This window comes from Mangifera indica, chromosome 7, assembly GCF_011075055.1.
Source record: "Mangifera indica cultivar Alphonso chromosome 7, CATAS_Mindica_2.1, whole genome shotgun sequence".
Classification (NCBI taxonomy): Eukaryota; Viridiplantae; Streptophyta; class Magnoliopsida; order Sapindales; family Anacardiaceae; genus Mangifera; species Mangifera indica.
The window spans coordinates 6,402,902-6,427,147 of NC_058143.1; the positions used below are offsets into that span (position 1 = coordinate 6,402,902).

A 24,246-nucleotide genomic window follows, 5' to 3' on the forward strand; every position below is an offset into this window, starting at 1 on the left:
TTAAGCATAAAAACGCAGCACTTTACAGAGTGACTGTCAAAAAATGCACATCTAACGAACATCATTAATGGCTCTCTGGGCCCTCACCAAGTCAATTTCAAACCAAAAAATGAAATATTATAGTATACATGATAGTAAAATGTTTCATATCAGGTTCTACACCTCTAATCTTGTTTAGAACTTGATTATAAGGTGTGGTTTAGTGATTTTGACACCAACATTAACTTTAAAACTTTTATGTCAAGTTTATTCTAATGACTAAAGTAAAATTATATTCTTTAACCCTAGATGAATATTGAGATCCATGAAAGGGAAGAACCCTACTCATTTTGAAGGGAAGCTGAAAAACTCAGCTAGAAGCTCTTTGTCTCATCCATTTTGTAGCTGACCACTTCTCTCCGGAAATAACCTCACATCCTCCATGCATGCTATTTGGATCCGACTGTCCGTCTAGTCCCTAAAATAGCCAAACAAAGACAATTACAGACAACACCAAGGACGTCATAACAGGAAAAAAGACTGAGATGCAACTATTTAACCATCATATTCTTTTGTACAAGAAAAGTGTCAAGAACAAGCAAAAGACCACGCCATGGTCATTGGCACTTTACAAAATTTCAGGAAAGACAAAAAAAAGGACAAGTGTCACAACATGCTCAAGATTCTTATTTTAAGTTCACACAACTATTCTATGAAAAGAAATGTTGAGGGTAGAAAACGCAATGGGCAAATCAAATAAGCAGGTTTAGTAATCACCAACTGCACAATCTGGAATTGCAATGAAAATTAGAGATTATCCAATGAGGATGACAAATTACTCGAAGCATGCTCTATAACTGAAAACAAATAATCAGTTTTTTTTTTTTTTTCTCCAGAGGAGCTAGTAGGCAGATAATGCCTGAAGTGAGAGAGAATAATCAATGGGGTTGCATTCTAAAATATAAGTACTTGATCAGGCTACTTCTCTACACATCAAATTGCTAATGAAAAAAGGCGGAAAAGGATTTAAAAATATAATTACTTGAAGACAATCAAATTTCCAAAGCAACAAGAGCATGAAATAGACAATAGAAAATAAATATATATTCCTTAAAAAATATGCAGCCTAAAGAGAACAAGAGAACAAACCATGCTCCAAAAAAGCACCGCATTTCCTTTTATTGGTTTTACAGACAACCCTTTCATAGTCTTTCCACCGCAGCTGCACTCACCCGAGCCAGCCTGAGATAACAAGAGATAAAATGCAGTTTTAATCGTGCAAACGAAAAGAATTGACAGAAAATTAATAAGAATAATTAACAAAAAACTAACATTTTATCACCCAACATGGTAAATACACAATGTAATGTATAGAATACCACCATATTTATCCACAAGAATATAACAAAGATGAAAGAAACTCCAATTTGTATCATATCTTTTCCTTTTTTAAACCTCACTGAAATCACAGATGATTCAGCATTGCTGAACCCTTTATCATCGAAAGCCTGATTGTTTCTAATTTCCTAAAAAGGAAGTGATAATGGACTTTCTGCATTCTGTTAGATGCCAAATGGACTAGCAGCAAGCATTGCCTAAAGCTTTGTCAATGCCTCAATTTCCTGAAAATTCCTACCATACATTGGAATTCCCAGCAAACTCATTAAAATATGGATTAGTTGAGCATCTACATATGCTCAATAGCAGAAATTTAGTATTTTCATTAAACCTGACTCTGTACATAAAAAAGATAAAACAGAGGATAAGCATCACATTCTAGAGTCATCACCATTGGGAAATAAGTTTCTCCCCCTTCCACATTGTCACTCAGATACATGAGCACTGTGGCTATCCGCTGACCACCGCGCTTCAAATTGTACTGTCAAAGATCAAGGGGAAGAAAAAAAGCATTGAAAATACGATATCGTGTGAGTAGGAATATGATGAATCTATTAACAGAAACCAGTCTAACATAATTAATACCAACAATTTCAAGAAGAAAACCAAAAACTTACAGTATCTGCAAAGTAGTCATGATGAGGTTTGTAATACTGATCTTTCTCGTACCTGTGCTGCTGCAGATGTTAGCCTTGATACTGAAACAGATCAGTTTTCCAGCTAGTAAGCAAATACTTAACATTAAATAACTCAGATACCCACCTTAACACTTGGATGAGTTCTCCGTTTTCAATTGGTACTTGAGAAAAGACAGAAATCCGTTTTTCAATTGCCTGTCTATGCCAAGAGACAGATACAGAAACAAAAGAGCTTAGGGCAGAATTTTACAACTGTACCAAAAGCAAAGCCAGAAGCCGACAATAATATGAATAATACAACATTAAAGTAATATGCAATGTTGAAAAGGACAAGGCATGATTAAAAATCTCTAGTAAAAGTGGAATAAACAAGAACATAAGCCAATCATACTTTTGTACATTCCCTACGTAACAACTTCAGGACTGAGACAAGAACAAACCTGCACCATTGGGTAATTCTTCTCTTCAGGGCTCAGAAACATTCCAGAGCTTGTCCTAACATTACTCTTGATTCCCTGAAAAGAAGAACTTAATTAAGTTTAATGTACTTAAGCATCTGTGGAAGTAAAAGAAATTAATAAATTTGGAAATATAAACACATTTTCTATTTAAAACACTACCAAATTTCAAAAGATAAAAACGTCTTTCACATGTGAAAGTCTACCAAATTTAGAACATCAAACACATCTTTCATATGGGAAGCCCTACCAAACTCAGAAAGACAAAGACATGCTTCATACAAGAAACTCTACCAGGATTGAATAGTAAATAAAATGTTGATGAGAAATGAGTCAATATCTATGACCAAAATGGTGACTTGTCTTCATGATAACTTACACTATCAGCGAAAAACAACCTAGTATACAACAGAAATGTGTTAAGCCTATCAATTTAAATTACAAGGTGATGTATAATCTATTAGAAATACCTTCCCTGTTTTTGCATCAACTACAGTGGAAGCATAAAGACGAGGACGGGCTATGGCCCTAAGATAATCACATTCCTGCAAAGGCCATGAAGTTACCAATTAAAACCCTAGTTAAACAGAATCATCGGTAACATAGCATTGCACGATAGATTTATAACTAGCGAATAAATTTCATCATTACTATTGATCAAACAGAAAAAGTTTCAAATGCATCCGTAGTAGATACCAATACCTTTGGTTAAATAAGTTGACCGAAAAAAGTTCCCAATATCTTTGGTTAATAGAATCTTCTAAGTATGTAAATGGATATAATTTATTTAATTATTTTGAGCTGGTGAAAAGGTCTATAAAGTTGTGAAACCTTGGAAGTGTACTCTTATGTAAATCTTTTTCCAATTAATACAAATAATTTAAAAAAAAAAAAAAAAAAAGAGAAAAGATGGAAAATATCCTCTAGGAAAAATCTTCACATAAGAAGCCAAACTTCATCTAAATATTGAGCTTCTTAAGAAATGGTAACCAAAATTATACAATAGATTAAGAAACTCTCATAAATAATATTATTTTTGGGAACCAACTTTATTCTTTGGTGCTCAACTAATAACTTTTGTAGACAACTGTTTAATAAAATTTCAAAAAATAACCCCCCTCCTCAAATTAATAATTATATAGAGAATTACATGAAACTATCTATAAGTTTAAACAAAACCTGTGTGGAAAGCACACATTATTCTTTAACTATAAAAAGATAATGCACAAATGTGGAATGAGAACTGAGCAGTTCTTTGCTAGCTAATTACCAACAGTTTATATGCATCTAATAAAAACAATATGATCACTGGTTCCACCAAACTATATTAGCAAAACTTTAAGATATTCTTGCAGTTCTATTGGGGCATTATAGCCAATAATCTACACCTGTCCTGGTTAAATATATGGTTATGAGTCAGCAATATTAATGACAGAAAAGAAAGTAAGCATACCTCTGTGCTCAAAAAGTTGTGAAGTAATATAATTCTAGGTGACCAGCTAATTACTTCAGGTTTGACCTACATAAACAAAAAGTAAAAATATTAAACTCATCAGCCAATTTATAAACAAAGAAAAGGAAATGTAACAAGAACCATCTTATAGGCAACAAATTTAGGAAAAAAAGCAATTCCAATCATAAAGACAGTTGGATGCATATCAAGACCAGTACATATGGTCAAACAAAATGAGAAAACACAAATAAAGCATTCATTTGCTTGAATGAAGGACTATACCTGATACAGTTATGAGTACTGAATAAGACAAGCAGAAACATATACAAAGACAACCCAAATACCAAGTTCCCCCAAGCCACAAAAAACAACATACAATATTAGAGAAAAACTACACTAGCATGCAGAAAAAACATGTTACCATATTAATCACAGCACAATTAAAGTTTGACTTATCACTATCTCACACATGTTACCATGTTAATCACAAGTGCATTATTATATTTATGCCACCACAGATTGAATATTAAATGGAACCATATAACAATCCCCCACTTTGTCATGATTTTTTATGGCATCAGGTTGTTAAAAAAGGTATATGCCATTTGCATAATAATTTTCCTGCATAATCTAAGCAGGAATAAATAGTCTTTCTAATTCAATTTCTCAATGCCGTCAAAAACAGTTGAAACCAGCTAAGTTTAATATTTTAAATCATAATGGCCAGAAAGAGTTTTTCTTATCTTGTCTCACTTTAGTTTTGTGGCTTTACCTTCACATAGAGCAACATCCAAAAATCTCAAGAGTTCAGGTATGACAACAACTGAACAATATGATGAAAAAGATGGTAAGAAACATACATATCCAAGACGTAAGAGTTCAGCTTCTTTATCATTATTCCAAATGGGAACACCTAAAATTGAAAAAAGTAAAGTCAAAATTAAAAATCAAATTGTATAGAAGTTTATGGACCCAACACATCCACTAACAAATTCAATATCAAATGACTTAAGAGAAACAGATTAATTATTGTAAACTTGAAAACACAACCACAATAAGTCAGACCAAATATTCATTAATAAATCTAAATAAACATCTCAAATATATGTCACCAAAAGTTTGAAATTCAGCAAACAAATAACTGAAATCATAGTGAACTCAAGACAACCCAACCTTGTCTACCAACCTAACCTACCTCATAAATTAAAGACTATGGTATAAAGTTTTGAGATCTTACTCTTTTTGGACAAAATATTTCTTCGTTTTCTTTTTTTCGCCTACTACCATGTTACTAAAAACAAGAAGCAAGAGAACAAGAATTGCGTCATTTCCTCGTTATATTCTTAACTTCTTTTTTCTTCAAAAATTAGTCAACTGTTTTGAACTGTTGATATTGTTGACAAACAATTAATAATCAGAAGATAAAAATATGTCAGAATGTCTAAACACCACATAAAAGAGCAAGCCAACTTAAATTTGTTGAAGGTATTTTGAGATTTGCTCTTGAGAGAGGGAAAAGTAGGAGGTGAAAGAGTTGAGAAATCACTTATAGAAGTTTGAATGTGTTACTTTCTTAATATTACCATATGAGAACAGTAAAAGAAAATAGGATGACAAACCCAATTCATTGTCCACATAGGAAACAAATCCTATAAGGAGCCCAAAATCTACCATGAAAGCAATAGTGGCATATGTATAAATATATCAACTTGGACCAAAATCTGAATTTCCTAGTGTAAAATTCATTCATGTAGTGAAATGTTTCAGTGCATTTACGTAATAGAAACTTGACAGGGACCATGTACCTCTGGGAAACTGAAGGTAGCCATCATTTTGACGTTTATGCACTCTTTTAAATGATGGAAACGCAGAGCCTATAAAGGATATGATTCTTAAGTAATTTGACTAATATGAGGACAATAAGAAACAGATTATATCTGAGCATAGTTAAAGAGCAAAGAAAGCCTAAATTGTCAGGCAACATATTTTCTTAAAGGAAACTGACAGTAAATATAGGAAACTGAAAATAAAAATGTTAACAAACAAGGCGAGATCCTAAGGATAGATCAAAACAGTATAAAATTGCTGAAAATGAAAAAGGAATAGCAACCATAATTTACACTCTATAATTGGATTTCAAACGTATGCATCCTGTTCACAAAACTATGTTCTTACAAAAGCTAGTCCAAAAGCAAGACAAATAAGAAATGTCACACACATATATGACTACAATGGCTAGTAAACAGACAACGTGCTCATGAATAATATATGCTTGGTCTTAATGTAAATTGTTTCACATACATGAGTTGCATCTCACTTAGCCATGAACAAGAGCAGCAATATAACAGGTGATATCACTGCCTCGGCATAGATTCCTCAACCAAGCAGATTGAAATATCCCCATAAAAAACAACTGGACTAACGAGAAGGGCAAAAGATTACTTAAACATAACAAACTAAGACAGCTAAACAATGTACTATATACAACCAATAGTTGAAACAAAAATTCTTCTTTCTTTTCTTTTCAATTTTGGGGGTCTCTAGAGTACCGAAAATCCCAATAACGAAGAAAGTCTGGGAATTTGGAGAAGACTGATTTTCAATTAGGAAAAAGATTTGATGCATCTTAATGTCAGTCATTAAGATGTTTTGTGGTTAGTCTTGTATCTTAATAATATTTTTGAGATATTTTCATCTCAATTTAACAAGCAAAAAAAAAAAAAAAATTCCAAAAACAAAAGTGTTGTAGGCTGGGTCTATAAATAGCCACAAAAATGTAAATCAGCTTACATAAATATTCAAAATGACAATACACTCATTGAGGATAGTAGGACAAAGAATAAATGTCTACTAGAGTTGTTCCAAAAAACCGGAATTAAGTTGGATAAAGAAATGAACGCATACAGAAGTTGCTTATAAATTCAATTAACAATAGTTCACATTAAACGAAAGCAAGAAATAAATCATAATCTTAAAAAAAAAAAAAAAAAAAACCTTCCAGGTTGGATCTGTTTCAAAACTTCATTTGTAAAAGTAATATTTGAATTAAAAAAATGAAAAAAGTACTAAACAGTCCCTTACATTATATCACAATATAAATTCAGTTCTCTTTAAGTTTACCATAAACTGTGATGACTATCAAATTATTGCAGACATTACCGAAAATTCCCTCAGAGAGACTCCAAATACATGTGTTTTGAATAAATAAAGTACCGTATGAATCTTCCAGCTTTCTTATAAACGCTAATTGAAACAAAGCCCCTGAAAGCATCAAGATCAGAATCAGATTTACAAAGAAAACGTAAAAACAAAAGAAACAAAATCGAGAGTGAAATTGTTGAATAGAAAGCAGATAGATCTTCAGAAGTTACCGATAATCATGCCAACAGTGACGAATGTAAGAAGTCCGAAAACGATTTTCATGGTGGAAGCCATGGCTTTGCCCTTGACTCCTCAGCTGTACGTTACGATACAATGCAAATGGAGGCCAAGCAGGAGACCAAGACGATTTTTCTTTCTCTCTCTCTCTCTCTCTCTATTTGTCAAATTTTCTGCCGTTGAAAGTTTAAACTAACCAAAGTCCACGACGAGTTGAAGTAATCTTTAGTGGTATTTTTAAATTTACTTTGCTTGTTCGGTGGGTTAGGTAGGTAGCTCTTTGTTGGTAAATAAATAAATTGTTTATTTGAGTGCCATTTATGAACTTTTAAATTATAAATTAATATTAATTATATAAAGCAAATATTTATATTTTATGTATTACGTTGATGCGAAAATCTCAACACCAATGAAAAATAGTAATGAATGGGATCGAAAATGATGGGTGGATAATCAAAATTGACAGTGTGATTAATATCTAAATTAAAATGAGAGATAACAATATTATAATATGATAATTATCTCGTACTTATCAAATACAAGAGTGGATATCAAATTAAAATGATGGTGTAATTAATATTATAATAACTGAAATTATAATTATTGTATTGAGTAAGTCAAAGTTTTATAAATATGATAAAAATTCGAATTCAGACCTTCACTTTAAAAGTTCTAATACTCTATCAATTTTATTAACTCTTAGGCTCACAGATGACTCAGTTTGCTCATTGTACATTGGTTTTTTAATTGTATAGCATAATATTACATTAAAAATAAAGTAATTTTAATAATAAAATTTTAAAGAATATACGAAATCTAAAGATTACTAGATAAATGATATATATATTTTAAATAAATAGGTAAATATATTTTCCATTAAAAATATAATATTATAAATTTTTTATAAATAAAATCATAAAGTATTTACATTTATTTGAAGAAAATATTTGGTTCACCTTGCACTAACGTAAAAATATTTGAAAAAAAATAAAATAAACCTATGTTTGAGTGATTATTGAGCGCATTTTGTGAATTGTTGCTCATAGCATATATTGATCTTCTATGACGAATCATAATACTCTAATGTTTCAACATTTCAAAAAATAAAATAATAATAATAATTAAAAAAATATATGAAATTGTTGTGGTTGACTTGTAATTTCAGTGTCCAGCACCATTGGCTATTTTCAAGCCACCATCAAGCACGTTGAAATATTTATGCGAAACATGATCTTTCAATTTGAACCTAAAATCGTGGCCACGAAAATGGTAATACCCTAAATAATGTTTTATATATATATATTTTTTATATATAATTTAAGCATATAAATAACATATTATCATGTTATTTATTATTATTTTATTTTTAATCAAAAATCGTCTAATCATATGATGATACATTATTTATGTACTTAAATTGTATATAAAAAATATGTACATATAATTTTGTTGATAATCAATCAAATATTTAAAACTGATTATCGATATCATTGTTTATTTATAATTCTTATAACACTTTTTACTGAAATAACTTAAATCCTTCCTGGTTTATTTTCAAGACTTTGATTGGTCCTAATTTTGCTATTTTATTATATTTATAAAACTAGAAATTATTTTCTTATGTAAATCCCATTTTAATTACTTAATTTGAGATGCTTTATTCGTTTAGGGTTAGATTCAAACTGAATTAATTTGGTCTCGAAAGCTATTCGGCTAGGTTCGGCTCAAATAGAAGGATTTAGTTGTTTTTAAAAATCAAATTAAATTTGAATTAAAAGGAATTTGATTTTGTTTGGTTTGTAATGAAAGATCGAATTGGCTAAGAATGAGATGAATTAGGTTTTTCAAAACAATTTATATATATTAATAAATGTTGACTATTTTTAATGTTCTTTATGATAATTTCAAGAGATATTGCAAATAATTAACACAAAATATAAGATTAAAGGTATTAGAGTATGTACCCTAGAGCCAGTCACATTTAACATTTATAATTATAATTTTATATTAATAATTAATAATAGATTTATTGTTATTATATTCATATGACAATTATTTATATATATGCTTATATGAATAATATATCTTTAAAATAGTAGAATTATGACAAAATAATCAAACAACTGATTGTGAAAATTTTATATACACATTAAGTATTTATTCTAAAGATGTTTATAATCTTGACATTACAATGAGTAAAAGCACATGTAATGATGATGAGACTATTATGGTGTTGAACAACCGTACTAAAAGATATCGAAGTTGCTTGTAGATAGTTTATTGAAACATATAAGTGCACATTGTAGACGTATTCACTAGACTGACTCAACCAAATGATATCCATATAGATGATTGTTCTATTGTCTATGAAATAAATCCTTTAAACATCATGGGCGCATGTAATTCTTTGACTTGGGGTTGTCAAACTATCTCATGTACAGATCGCAATGTGCTACTGTAATTAGAGTAAACATAAATGTAGTGATTGATCATATCATGAGATACATGGAAACTATAGTTGATTAATAAATTATTCATCACTCCTAAGCACCAGAGAAAATATCTTGTATAAAAATACTAACTAACATTCATGACCGTTTGAATTTGTGACTATAATGAAATTAGGTTGTAGTTTGATCTATGTTGGTAATTGATGTGTATCAATTTATGTCGAGGAGATATTGAGATAGACCTATGTTTTAACCTTGAGAGATATTGATTGACGGAAGAGTTAAATTGTACGTAACTGTGATGTTATAAAAACTTAGGAGATGTTTATTGCCACTCTGTCATCTAAGTGGTTATGATGTCTTACTAAAGGTCAATCTTAGTCTGTGTTTAAATTTAATGTGAATTCAGACATTGTCAACTTGATAAAAAGCTTATGGGTCACATGCAAAAAATAGTTGAATCAAACTTAGAAGCTAGGATAATTTGCTAATAATCTTGGTGTTTAAAAATGAGAGAAAGACTGCAAATGGATTGGACTTGTCCAATAAGGTTGAAAGCCTAGTTCAACCGTGTTTTAACCAAGTGTGTGCACCTTGGTGGGATAGATGTTGGTCGTTTCACATGCATAAAATGAGTATCCTAGTTATGGTTTTTTAGGATTGTTTGATTTTAAAATTTTTAATTTCTTTACATTGTCGATTATCAATGCCTTGAAAACCTATCAAAGGGATTAGAAAATTAAACATGCGATATATAGTAGTTCAACATAACATGATCTATGTTTACTCCTCTAAGCTATCTCCTTTAAAATATTTCACAAATCCTTAATTGACAAAACTTCAATCAAGTTTTTCTTCACAATACAAATAGTTTCCAATGTACTATTAACGTTTACAAGAACTAAAACTTAATTCCTCTTAATAAAAATCTTTAGCCTCACTAAAAGTGAAACTCACTCTTTTACAACATGAATTTTTAAGAAGATGAAGTTCAAAAGTTTTTTAAAGAGTATATATGAAAGTTGAAGCTTAATACAATTCAATGTAAATGTATTTAAGAAAGTGAATAAGTAAAGGTTTTTATTAGAATGAAATATTTGAAAGTGAATAGCTCAAAAAATTTTGCTCTTACATGTATGAAAATTTTAGTTTGCAAAAGTCATTCCCAAGTGGATCCAATTGAGCTTTTATAAGGAAAAAAGAAAGAAAGTAGCTCATACACAAATTTAGCCATTATAAATTTTCAAAAAATATAAAATTCGGTCGATCGGATATATTTTGGTTAACTAGATGTGATGTGATACTTTTGTGGTGTCTATGTTAGAAATTTCATTGTCTGATTTGATTGACCAAATTTTTGAAAGCCAAAAACATGACTTATAGATAATCTAGTAGCCACAAATAGAAAAATTCTATTGGTCAATTCAGTCAAATAAATTTTATTACACTTTTTGTTTGAAGTTTTTGAAAAATCACAATTTTCCCTTTTAAACTTTGAAAAATAATTATTTAACCTATTTTAGAAAACTTTTTCAAAACCAATTTTAATATATGATATTTTAATTTATAAAACTTTATAATTTTAAATAAATCATTAGAATCAGATAAAAATTGGTCTAATTTATTAGGTTTGAAAAATAATATTCTATGCAAAAAATTGAAAGATAATAAAAATAACAATATAAACTATTTTGGAAACTTACTCAAACCAAACTTTGAGACATAGCATTTTAGTCCACAAAAACTTCACCATTTGATATAGGTCATTGAAATTTGACAAAAATAATTTAACTAATTAAGGTTTGAAAAATAATACTTTAACCCAAAAATTTTAAAAATATGAAAATAAAATTTTAAGCGATTTTTCACATACAACTAAATATTGTAATCATGACAAATACTTAAAGATTATAAAAACTATCTATCTAAATTTAAGTTTTTTTTTTCAAGTCTTCAAGAATTCTTCATTTCAGTTTTATATTTGATTTTCCACCTTGATACTTTTTTAAGTGCATTAAGAAAATTTTTACAATCTAATATTCACACTCAAATAAATATATTAGTTAATATGCTTAGAAATATATTAGTTTGTTATCATCAAAATAAAAGTATAATGACTTTTTGAGTTAATAGTCAACTCATTTGAGTTAATGACTTTTTGAGTCAATAGTGAGCGACTGGAGTTTATTTAAAATTGAGATAACAACACTTAAAGATATCAAACTATCACATTTTTCTATTGAAGAAGCCAAATTTTTTTTTAATAAAATGATAATTTCAAATATTATTATTAAATAGATCAAATTTTTTGATTTTTCTATTGAATAGGTTAAACTTCCACTAATTACCAAACTAATCATCTGACTTTCAAAACAAGACAAAATAAACAATCATACTGTGTTTTTTCATATATTTAATAAAAAAATATTGAAAGTTCAATTCTATCTATAGAAAAAATATAAAAGCTCATTTTTTTCAATAAGAAATTTGAGAGTTTAATAAACAAACAAAATTCAATCTATTTAAAAAAAAAGTAATAATTTAATACCTATAAATATTCCTTTAAAAAAGAGTAGAAACTTTTATTCTATTTCAGGTATTAGAATATGAGCTTTTGATTTATTTCCTCTAAGCATTTTACTTATATTAAACACATATGAACATAATACACACCCTTAAATATATACAATAATACAAAAACTTTAAATTTATAAACATTTAACATAAGAAGAAAAGTTTACATTAAAAATAAAACTATATATATAAATAAATTATACAAACTTATAAGAGTATTCCAAATCAGTTAACTGAATTGATTTGATATTTTTTGAGCTAAACCGAATTTTTGGTTAGGAGAAAATCATAAATAGAAACTGAACTGATTTAAAGATTAACCGATTTTGAACTGAATTCCGAAAGATTATCCTATTTTATTATTTCAGAAAAGAGTTCTTATTTGTTTCTATAAAGTTTCTCTTATAATGCTTACTTTACACTCATTCTTGGGTAATTAAGTCTATAATAGTAAAGTCGTCTTAATCGTTTGAATAATTTTTTTGTTTAAAATATATTATATATTTTTTTATCATCAAAATATTATAAAGAAAAATAATGATGAATAAAATTAAAAAAATAAAATAGAAATTAAGTTGTTAATAGATATTAAGGGAATAGTGGAAGTAGCAAGTAAAATAAAAATATGAGAAGTGGACACTATTTGATGACCATGCATACGAGTTACTCAATTCTTTTTGTTGGTGGAATATATGAACAACAGTTGTCTCAACTCAAGTATTAAGTAAATCAAGAAAAATGTAGTTAGAAAAAATAAGTTTTAACGTAGTGTCACCGATAAAATAAATTTTTTTATTTAATTAGAATACATTAACAAGTAATATAAAATGATTTTACATCATTTAAAAATATATATGAAATATAATTTTGAGAATTGATTTATAATTTATGATTTTCAGTTGTATTAATTTAAAAGGAAATATAAATTAATAAAGTTTAATAATTATTTATTTTATAAAATTATTTTTTCAATATAATTACCAGACATCCCACCATAAGGTTTATGGGCCAATTTAATAAGGGCTCAGATAATATGACCTTGTATATAGGATCCTACCTTAAACCTTATCTATTTTGTGGTTTGGCCTTATCCACAAGGCTCACTACCGTGTGAGTCTTCGTCCGATATGAGTCATAGACTTGGTTGACATCTCTAACTTCTAGGTTTAGTAAAATTCTAATTATTGCACTTACAAAAAAAATTCTAATTATCGTTGAAATGTTCCTTGCTTGCGTAGTTGCCGTTACTTCAAAGCACAAGCAAGTGAAAATTTTCTAATTTATGATAGGCCCCCCACCACAACGTTTACTGCAAACCAATATATGTTAACTTTTAAAAAATTAAATATTTATTTATAAAATTTATTTAAACAAAAAAATTATTTCTTTTTTCTATTATAATTTTAAAAATTAATTATTTTTTTTTCAAATTTTAAAAAATTATATTTTCACCCACACCATCTAGGGTTTATATTTTAAGTTTAGCTACCAAAGTTTGAAACATTGCATTTAGACCCTCAAAATTTCATTCCATTTTTCCAACAACCGTTTTTCCTAACGATTTACTTTGGCATGTTGTCAACCTCACAAATGGCGCCTGCTCTCTCTCTCCAATGGTTTCTCAACATAGAAATAATTGAAATCAGATTAAAATGGTTAGATTTTTGTGCACAGATTTGTGTAAATTTGTACAAATTAGTCAAACGATGTCTCACAGACTTGGATGTTGTCTGGTCGATCTGTACGTTAGTCGACGCATAGATCGTTGCATGAATCTATATAAATTTGTATAGATTCGTGCATAAAAATATGACCATTTCAATTTGATTTGTGGTGGTTTCTACATTGGGAAACCACTAGAGGTGAAGAGAAGATGTTGTCAAAGTGAATTGCTTATAAGAACGATCATCAAAAAACTTAAATGAAGATTTGGAGATATAAGTATAATGTTTCAAATTTTGAAAGAATGGTGGTTAATTCTAAAATATAAAACTTTATAAACCCTAGATGGTAATGGTGTTAAATTAGAGAAAAATTATTAATTTTTAAAATTACGGTAAAAAAAGAGGTAAATTTTTTAATAATGATTTTATCCTTAATTATAATATTTAAAATTTAAAAAATTAGTGAGTTAGAGTTTGCGCTGACCCTTGGATGGGAAATAGTCTTTTAGTCGGTATGATATCAGGGAAAGTGAATAATTGATTTTCGTAAAAAAATCCCTCCAAAATAACTTAATTTTTGATAGTCCCATAATTTATGTGTTATTCTCAAAACACCCAGAATCTTAAGCAAGAAGATAAACAAAACAAAGGCAAATGCATCGGGTTGGAAGACGTTCATTCCACTCTTTTGCTTTACTTTCATCGTTTGTTTCGCTTACTCCCAAGATCCCCCAGCGCATCTCGTTTTCAACGTCGTCAATGGAGGCAGCGAACTTACAGTCACCGCCGCCGCCAGTGGCCAAGAAGGTAGAACACGTGATGGAGATATTTGGCGACCCCCGAGTTGACAACTACTACTGGCTCCGAGACGACTCTCGTTCCGATCCCGACGTCCTCTCATACCTCAAGCTCGAAAATGCCTACACAGAGTCGCTCATGTCTGGTATATCACGTGCTTTAAATTTTCAACATGAGGTTGTTTAATCTCACACGTGCTCTATTGCTGCTCGTAAATATGTTTGACACACCTATTTAATACTTTGAAATGATTTTTTGGGTTTAAAATTTAAACTTAGAACAAAACTGTTTGTTTTATTATATTTTGTACTAATTAAGTCCGATTTAATGGTTTTATGGTATGTGAAATGAAATCCAATTGTTATGATTTGTATAGTGCTGTTCTAAAGAAAAGGGGTATATTTTAAAATTTTTAGGTATTTTTTTAGAATAATTTGATTGTTTCTGGAATCCTGTATTTCAAAAGATTGCTAACGGCATTTTTGAGTTAAAAATTTCTTGTTTAAGGATGGAATTTTTTTGTTCTTGAGATATTTTTATTTTAAAGTTGCAAAATCTGTTATATATAATGAGCAAATTCCTCTTAGTCTATTCTCTGTGATTTCCAAAGATTAAATGTGTCAAAATCCATGTTGTAATTCTTTAACTTTGTTTATCTTAGTATCGTTATGTTACCATATCATTATTGATGTTTCATATTGTCAATTTGTTTATTTTACAATTTGGACCTTTAATGTTTGTAGTATTTGCCTCTTCTGTTGTCAAAACCTTTTTTCTTTATATATATATATATATAAACACATCCTGAATTCGTAAAACAAATGGTAGTGAACAACACTTGAAATTCCCTAACAATTTATGTGGAGGGAAACATAAAACAATCAAGGGGATAGTTTTGTTGTGTACTACATTATACAAGTCTAATATAAATCTGTAACTTTTTCTTTTGAGATGGTGTATGATTGATGAAATTTAGGAAACTCTTTTAGGAGTGAAAAAGTTTGAGGATGATTTATTTGCTGAGATAAGAGGAAGAATCAAGGAGGATGATATTTCTGCACCAGTCCGGAGAGGGCAGTACTACTATTATCAAAGAACTTTAGAGGGTAAGGAATATGTTCAGCATTGTAGGCGACTTATCTCCAGCAGTGAGATTCCACCCTCTGTCTATGATACTATGCCAACTGGACCTGATGCTCCTCCAGAGCATATCATCTTGGATGAGAATGTTAAGGCTGAAAATCATGCTTATTACAGCATTGATGCTTTCAAGGTTGAGAAAAGTTAAAGTTTGTGAGTGTGTTTGCAGTATTAAGTTTTCTGTTTTCTTAAAAGTTTTATTTGTTTTAGGTTAGTCCAAATAATAAGTTGGTGGCATACGCGGAAGACACTAAAGGAGATGAAATATATACTGTTTATGTCATTGATATAGAGACTGGTGCTCCTGTGGGGAAGCCTCTGGTCGGCATAACTTCAGAGCTTGAATGGGCTGGTGATGAAGCTTTAGTTTACATTACAATGGATGAAATCCTTCGGCCTTATAAGGTATATGACTATTCTGGTTCATGTGATGTATACATGAAAATTAATTTCGCTGGCATGCTTCTCCTTTCACATAAAAAAAAAAAAAAAAGAGGAAGAAAAAACAACCAAGTTGTTGGACTGTAACATTTACGATGCAAATATTACAATCCAAAGATTGGTCTCGATTTTGATTTCACGGTAAGTTTGTTGTTGGAATATGTGGTATATGTACCATTATATTTGTTGTGTGTGTCTGTCACTGGGTTGCATTCATTCAGTCCTAAATCTTAGAGTTTATGAATGATTGTTTATCTCCTTTTTTTATTAGGCTCCTGTGACATGTTTTTCAAATAGAAAGTATTCTTGGGCACAATTTAATGCTCCTATCCATGTGTTGTTGTGTCTTGTTGTTGTGTCTGATAGTTTTGATGAAGTCATTGTATTCATGGTAGTGCTATGTTCTAATTCATGGCAATCTTATGCTTAGTTATGATCTGATTTGAAAACTTTGTTCTTAAATGTTCAGCTACATATGTGGACTAACATGCTCTTTGGTCCTCTATAAACTTTGATTACTTGTAAATTATCTTAATATAATATACATCTTTGGCCAGTTGCCCTGTTGGTTGACTTTCTGCATGGACCCCAGAATTATGGTGTTTGTTTTTGATTGCTAAGAAATTGAAATTATTCACTTTATGTGTTTTCCCTGTTGTAGAATTGTGACTCATCTTGAGCTAATTAAAGTTATGGCTTGAGTTAATGACCTATTACAGGTGTGGTTACATAAGATGGGAGCAGACCAGTCGAGTGATACTTGCCTTTATCATGAGAAGGATGATATGTATTCTCTTGCTCTTGAAGCTTCAGAGAGCAAGAAATATTTGTTTGTTGGGTCTGAAAGCAAAATTACAAGTTTTGTATCCTATCTTGATGTTTCCAAGCCTGAAGAACTGAGGGTTTTGACACCTCGTGTAGTAGGCACTGATACATCTGTCAGTCATCGAGGAAACCATTTCTTTATAAAGAGGAGAAGTGCTGAATTCTTCAACTCAGAACTACTAGCATGCCCTGTGGATAATACATCTGAAACTACAGTTCTTATACCGCACAGGGAAAGGTAATAATGAATTCATTAGTTTAGCAGGTGGAGTTATTTCAAAAGGAAGACCTGAGAAAGAAGCTTGATTTTTCTAACTTTCTTTTTCTTTTAAATTGAACATTGTCATATTGTTAGCATATGACAAAACTTTATCCTGAATGTGTTTTCTTGTGAAACAACTTGAATGTGTGATTTCAGCATATTTTCTCCCTTAATTAATAAAATTAAGATAACAAAATTCAATGACGTATTAAGCATTGCTATGTGTTCTTTTGCAAACAACTGGGTGAAACAATCAGTATTCATTTTTGAAGAATGCATGTGTAAGCGTCATGTTGGTAGTTTTCATATCTCAATATCTGTAGAGGGTCACCATTGCAGTGAAATAACACATTTTTTTTCAGCGTAAAAATTCAGGACATACAGCTTTTCACAGACCATCTTATTGTTTATGAGCGTGAAATGGGTTTGCCCAAAATTACCACTTATTGCCTTCCCGCTGTTGAAGAGCCACTCAAAAGCCTTCAAGTTGGCACGTCTGTTGAGTTTATTGACCCTGTGTACTCTGTCGAACCATTAGAATCACAATTCTCTTCCAGTATTTTGCGGTTTGGGTATAGCTCATTGAAGACGCCTCCCTCAGTATATGATTATGATATGAATACAGGGACTTCTGTTTTGAAGAAGCTTGAAACTGTAAGTTTATGAAAAAAGGCAACCAGGATTTGGTTTTTTTCAATTCTGTGTTTTTCACATATTTCTTGTGTGCTGGTATATTATGCTTAATCATTAAATGTCCCTAGAAATCATACAAATAAAGTTTATCAGAAGTTCTCAAATATTACTAGACTAGTTTCTGAATATACAGTGAGGATACCTGAGAAACAAATTAGAAACTTCATGCTCATACTGCATCTAAGAACTCTGCTTTTTCAATAAAAATTTGAGTGACCTCCCTTCGGTATGGGGATCAATATCGATATTCTGCTCCTGCAGATTTATCCCCTTTGTTGTAATTTCATTAATACATATTTTGGGTTTTTTCGCGGTTGAATTAGTTAGTAACTGCTTTTCCTGACATTTTAAATGTGTTTTTTACAAGAAGTCAATTCTATTTAAGAGACTAGTGGAAGTATATGTTCTGGAAAGTTTGTCTTGCTCTCTCCCCCTCGTTCTTTCTCTATCTATACTGTCTATTTCTCTTTTATTGTAGTTAATTTACTAATGGAGAATTTAGCAAGGAAATTTCCAATACCTTTACCCAGTTATTAATGTTAGTGACAAATGTGTGCTGTTATTCTGTAAGATGAAATGTTATTTGAACACTGAGTTGGTTTTGGTTTTGGGTGGGGGGTGGGGGGGCGCAGAATAGAGATTAATCTATGAGAGATTAATCTATGAGATCATATGAAGGTAATAATAGATTGCTTCAAATGTGCATTTAATGTATAAAAACAGCATGATTGCAATATCAAAAATTATACAAAGGTGATACATACTGTTTTTACAAAAGTAAGACTCGTGTCCAAGACAGCTCTTAAAAGGTGTGATGCATTTATTGAGTTATATTTTACTGGTGGAAATTAGTATATATTGGTGGACTCATACATTTTTTTTTTTTTTTCGAAAGCTTAGATACTTATTAGATTTTCTTCTTGGTATGATTAATCCTCTAACATGTATGTCTTATCTCTGATTTACCCATGAACTCTGTTTTGTTTCCTGTGCCTCACATTGGGCATGCTTGTCCACTATTTTAGGTCTTGGGGGAGTTTGATGCATCAAATTATGTTACTGAAAGGAAGTGGGCCAGTGCTTCAGATGGCACTCAGATTCCTTTATCCATTGTTTATCATAAGAATCTTGTGAAGCTTGATGGATCAGATCCATTACTACTTTATGGCTATGGTTCATATGAGGTACTAATTCATATCTCTATAGTGAATATTTGCTAGTGGAAGGAACTGGAATCTTTATGATTTTATTTTTTGCAAATCTTGTTACATTTGAAATCATGTTGGGTGTAGAGGTATTTGACTGTGTGTTCATAATAGCCAAAACAAAGCAATCTTTAGGAGCCAAAGCTATACAACTACATAAGGTGAATTCGTGTCTATCTAACCATTGTAGACATGAGACAAGTAACTGTTAGCTGAGAACCTGAGCTGCTCAGGGTTTTCAATGGCAGCTAGTTTCTAATTTCCTTTTGCTATTCCATTCTTATTGAAAGGATTATGGCTTTTAGGGGGACCGAAGAAAGAAGTTGTCTTGTGCGATTTTCTTGTTTTGGGTTTTTTTAGGTCACTTGGATTTTAGAAAAGCAAAAGAACTTTTGAAGATTATAGGAGAAGATTTTTCTCTTGTTTGGGACAGAGTTAAATTTTGGCCTGCTTATGGTTTTCTATATGTTTAAAATTTATACATGTATTCCCATTTTCTTCATTCATTCTAATCTGGAAGTGGCAATCTCTTAATCTTCTAGGTGCTTTTTTCTTTGGGAATTGTTGTTAGGGCACTGTTTTTGTAATTAGATGTCAAGCTTTTAGTAGATCTTTTTGTACCTAGATCTTAGGTAGGTTGCATGTTTTTATTCAATTCCTTTGTGGACACCTGGTTCACTTAATGCATACTTTTTGATTTCTTTTGTGAATATCAACATTTTTTAAAGTAAAAAAGAAAGGAAAAAGACAAGATCACTGTCAGCCCCATCTCAATGGAGTGAGTGAAGAAGATAGAAGAAATTGGAATTCCTTGGAAGGCATAAAGAGGTTACATAATGGGGCTTTTATCCCGTAAATTGCAGGTGTTCCTGTTTCTTTCTCTTCAAAGACCTGGGCATTTTTTTTCTTGTCCAATCACCCAAAGGATAGTTAACACATTACATTCACAAAATTTCTTGACTTTCTCTGTTTTAGCAATGCCAGAAACATTCAATTTATGTATATCACTGCATTTTTCATGAACCTATCTTATTTTATCTATCCTGCATAGATGACCCCATAAATTGATGCCAGAAAGTAGTATAAAAGAAAATGGTGAGTTCTCTCTGAGATTTCTTTGTGTAACACACATAATGGGGCTGATAAATTAATGTTCAACAACTTTCTATATACAATGTATGTACTGTACTGTGATTAATACTGTCGGAAAATAATGAAATTAACTGAGTTGCTTGGATGCCAGGATTTGTATTAGTAATTCTGAGTTGGCTTAGTGACTGCATCAGGTAGTTTTTTATTTTCACTGTCATTAACGATTCTTAAGAGTTGAAACTCCAATCTCATATTGCACAAGAAAGAAGATATGAGCAATACAAGGTTGAGTTGAAGTACTCTTTTCTTATTCTGTATATGCGAAAAAGTCATACAGCCATAAATCTTGCTCTGGTGTATGGTTAAAGCAGCTAAAAATTAAAATGCTTCATGGATGCAGCTTTTCTGACATCTGATTCCATTGCAGTTTTGCCATGGAACATTGCCTTAATCATGCCTTGCTGCATTTCTTTATTGCCTTGTCTGTAGTAAATTCTATTTTGAGATTGATTTTTCTGTGTTTATTTAATCACTACTTTTTATTGTATTTTCAATTGTAAAATTATAAATGGTTATTCAAGTAGGTAAAAATTTGTCACTAGAATGTAATTATTATCGTCATAATATTTTGTAACACTTGTCATAGAAGTTGAAGGACAAATTGAGAAGTCACAATATTGTCTTATAAGTAATTATTTCCAATCATGACATCAGTTGGTTTATTTGGAAATTGCTTGACATTTTGTAATAAATTTTTTTTCTTTTTGCTTTATAGCATTCTTGTATCATCCATCTATAGGTGAATCTTTTTTGTTGATTGGCCATACATGTTGGTATGGAGGCATTGTCTTCCATTCTTATGGTATGGTGCAGCTTAGTGTGTATGCCATGAAGTAAATGATTTAGCTGAACTTTCTTTATGCTAATTCTTTGGTGTTGACAGATGTGCATCGATCCTAGTTTCAAGGCATCACGACTTTCTTTATTAGACCGTGGTTTCATCTATGCAATTGCTCACATACGGGGAGGAGGTGAAATGGGGAGGCAGTGGTATGAGAATGGGAAGTTGTTAAAGAAAAAGAATACTTTCACTGATTTTATTGCCTGTGCTCAGTATTTAATAGAAAACCAGTACTGTACAAAGGAGAAGTTGTGCATTGAAGGAAGAAGTGCTGGGGGATTGCTTATTGGTGCTGTCCTCAATATGAGGCCTGATTTGTTTAAGGCTGCTGTTGCTGGAGTCCCTTTTGTTGATGTTCTGACTACAATGCTTGATCCAACTATCCCTCTTACAACTTCAGAGTGGGAGGTATTGTATTCCCTTCTTAAGAATTAGTATAAAAAATTTTCATCGATGTCATCCTTTAAGCAGAATTTGTGTTGGATTCATGCTAAAATCTGACAGACACCATATTTCTTTTTTCTTGTCTGTAAAATTTAGTGCCTGACAAGATTGTTCAGATATTGGATATGGCCACTTCTTAATTAGCATATGAAACATCTTATTTACTGGGTGTTACTTCATCCTTTTAAGCTTATTTCAAGTCTGGCTATAATTTAATCAGGATATGGCTTTTAAATATGCTATAAATGTGCATGCAATATAGCATTATAGTTAAACGGTCTAAGTAATCTATGTATCTCATGTTGTTTACACTTTAAAAGTGTACATTTGTATCTATATTCGGTTTGATTGGGGTATTTAACACTTTCTGATAAATAGTAGATTTATCAGATAGTTGACAATCCAAGTAAAGAAATGGTTAAGAAACTTATCAAATGCCAAATTAGATCATCAGTTATTGCCTTTCTATCAACACACATGACATAAAGTTATACTTAGTTTTGTAAACCATCTCTGAGTTTGAAAAGCTGATCAATATGAAGATTAGTTTGTTGATAGTTGTTATAATGAGGTTCTGCATTCTTCTGCTCTGGATGTACTTGGTCTTCTCTTATCTTGTTTCAATAGTGTTGTCAAGATCCTAATCGACTTCCAGAAGCTGCTACTGTGGACCTGGTGCATTTTGTTCAAAGTTCTAGAGATGATGTACTGCTTCTAAAATACTTTCTTTTCTAAGTGTAGGAATGGGGTGACCCAAGGAAGGAGGAATTTTATTTCTATATGAAGTCGTATTCTCCTGTTGATAATGTGAGTACATCATAACTCTGCATGACTTTATTTTCTTCGTGGTTTTATCTTTATTAACCATTATGCTATTAGCTTTGGCTCTTTTTGAATGTAGTGTTTGATTGTTACTCAAATCTCAACTGTTTTGGTTATCTTTTTGCTCTGATCTATGAATGTTTTATGCAGGTCAAGGCTCAAAATTATCCTAACATTCTTGTCACTGCTGGTTTAAATGGTGAGAACAAAAGTCCAAATCATTTCCGTTTTTGGCATTGCTTCTAATACACATATCTATGCATCAAGAGCCAAAATTTTGGGATTAACCAACAATGTTCTCAATAAATGTTTAATAACAGTATTTTTTTGGTTGTTATCTGGGTATGTTATTTCTTTATAATAGAGGTGTTTTACCATTTAAAGAGTTTCGATTGGCACTTAAATTAGTTTCTTAGTCCAGCCTTTTCTCATGTATAGAAATGAAATAGTGATTAATCGCACATTTCTTCTTGAATTTACCAGGAGTGATTTTAGATTGCTCATATTTGATACTTCTATTACTTTCATTACCACAAAATCTAATAAATGTATTCTTAAACAGATCCTCGCGTTATGTATTCAGAACCTGCCAAGTTTGTGGCAAAACTGAGGGATACAAAAACTGATGCTAATACACTGTTATTTAAATGTGAACTTGGTGCGGGACATTTTTCGAAGTCTGGGAGGTAAGCTACTTACTTTTAACGATTATTTGTGAAGTAGGCTTTCATTTGCATTATATTTCTGTTAATGCTGATCATCTATGTGTTTCATTGGTGGAATTCTGTGTCATGTTTGTTGTGAGTGAATATTTATGGCTCAGACATACGAGAAATTAGAAATCATGGTAGATGGCATCCTCGTTGTTCAATTAAGCCTAAACAAGTAGTGCTTATTTAGGAAATTGAACTCGTGAGATTAGATTCTTGTATCTTTGTTGCTTGGAAGTATGCTTTTGATCCATTCTTTGACCGGGTCGAGTGGTCTATTTGGTTAAATAATCAAGCAAAATCATTTTGTTGCAGATTTGAGAAGCTTCAAGAAGATGCATTCACATATACTTTTATAATGAAGGCTCTAAACATGATCCCTGGCTTTGGTTCCGAGCAGAGCTAGTCAAACCATTTCCCATAAGTTTAATGCAGAAGATCGGTAACATGTATTGCAATTGCTTTGATACTAATTTGTTATGAGATCGAACAACTACTTTCGATTTATCATATGAACTGATGGTTGATTCTTTAGCCATGTAGCAACTGGCGCTCATTAGTTTGAACGCACTTCCAGAACTTGCCTTTCGAAGTAATGTTAGTTTTCAACCTAATTATTTTGATATTATAATTTTAAATCTGTGAACATTTCATCTTTGTTAATGCTAAAAGTGATAGTTTTTAATAATATTGATTACATTTATAATGCTATAATATTTAAATAATTAGCTGGTGTGCCTTTTTTTTTTCTTTTTAATTTATTGAGGATTTATTTCAAAGGACATCAAGGGATGGGCAGTGCGAAGACCAGGTATCATTTGTGGCAAATCAGTTCGGTTTACAAATTATGCCAAATCTAACTAATTATCGTTTGCTGTAAAACAGTATAAGATACTTACGACGTTGTAATACTCAATCCAT

At 30.8% G+C, this 24,246-nt stretch overlaps 2 protein-coding genes across 3 annotated transcripts; one reads left to right on the forward strand and one right to left on the reverse strand.

The window, feature by feature from the left end:
• Positions 1-57: 57 nt before the first annotated feature.
• Positions 58-7,488, reverse strand: LOC123221608 (prolyl 4-hydroxylase 1). 2 transcript variants are annotated; one of them, XM_044644465.1, is made up of 12 exons: positions 7,298-7,488; positions 7,140-7,187; positions 5,732-5,800; positions 4,787-4,839; positions 3,927-3,992; positions 2,944-3,018; positions 2,456-2,530; positions 2,140-2,210; positions 1,995-2,046; positions 1,769-1,858; positions 1,129-1,221; positions 58-457 (listed from the first exon to the last, which is right to left on the reverse strand). In XM_044644465.1, the coding sequence occupies exons 1-12, from the start codon at positions 7,359-7,361 to the stop codon at positions 350-352; spliced, it is 864 nt and encodes a 287-aa protein (XP_044500400.1). In that variant the 5' UTR covers positions 7,362-7,488; the 3' UTR covers positions 58-349. The 2 variants fall into 2 exon arrangements, with proteins under 2 accessions (XP_044500400.1, XP_044500401.1); XM_044644466.1 differs by lacking the exon at positions 5,732-5,800 and having other exon boundaries at positions 7,298-7,487.
• Positions 7,489-14,631: 7,143 nt separating this feature from the next.
• LOC123221116 (protease 2) lies at positions 14,632-24,013 on the forward strand. Its single transcript, XM_044643823.1, has 11 exons — positions 14,632-14,935; positions 15,780-16,063; positions 16,141-16,335; positions 17,091-17,434; positions 17,821-18,112; positions 19,177-19,335; positions 21,392-21,757; positions 22,535-22,600; positions 22,766-22,814; positions 23,178-23,301; positions 23,641-24,013. Exons 1-11 carry the CDS (start codon positions 14,647-14,649, stop codon positions 23,729-23,731), a joined length of 2,259 nt encoding a protein of 752 aa, XP_044499758.1. The 5' UTR covers positions 14,632-14,646; the 3' UTR covers positions 23,732-24,013.
• Positions 24,014-24,246: the final 233 nt, after the last annotated feature.

Bases quoted from the DNA above. Each gene is read 5' to 3' on its own strand.
- LOC123221116 (XM_044643823.1), top strand. From the start codon at position 14,647: ATGCATCGGGTTGGAAGACGTTCATTCCACTCTTTTGCTTTACTTTCA. The intron at 14,936-15,779 runs GTATATCACGTG...AAACTCTTTTAG, and splicing joins CACAGAGTCGCTCATGTCTG to GAGTGAAAAAGTTTGAGGAT. The intron at 19,336-21,391 runs GTACTAATTCAT...TGGTGTTGACAG, and splicing joins ATGGCTATGGTTCATATGAG to ATGTGCATCGATCCTAGTTT.
- LOC123221608 (XM_044644465.1), bottom strand. From the start codon at position 7,361: ATGGCTTCCACCATGAAAATCGTTTTCGGACTTCTTACATTCGTCACT. The intron at 3,993-4,786 runs GTATGTTTCTTA...TTGTTTATGTAG, and splicing joins AACTCTTACGTCTTGGATAT to GTCAAACCTGAAGTAATTAG. The intron at 2,047-2,139 runs GTGGGTATCTGA...GCAGCAGCACAG, and splicing joins GAACTCATCCAAGTGTTAAG to GTACGAGAAAGATCAGTATT.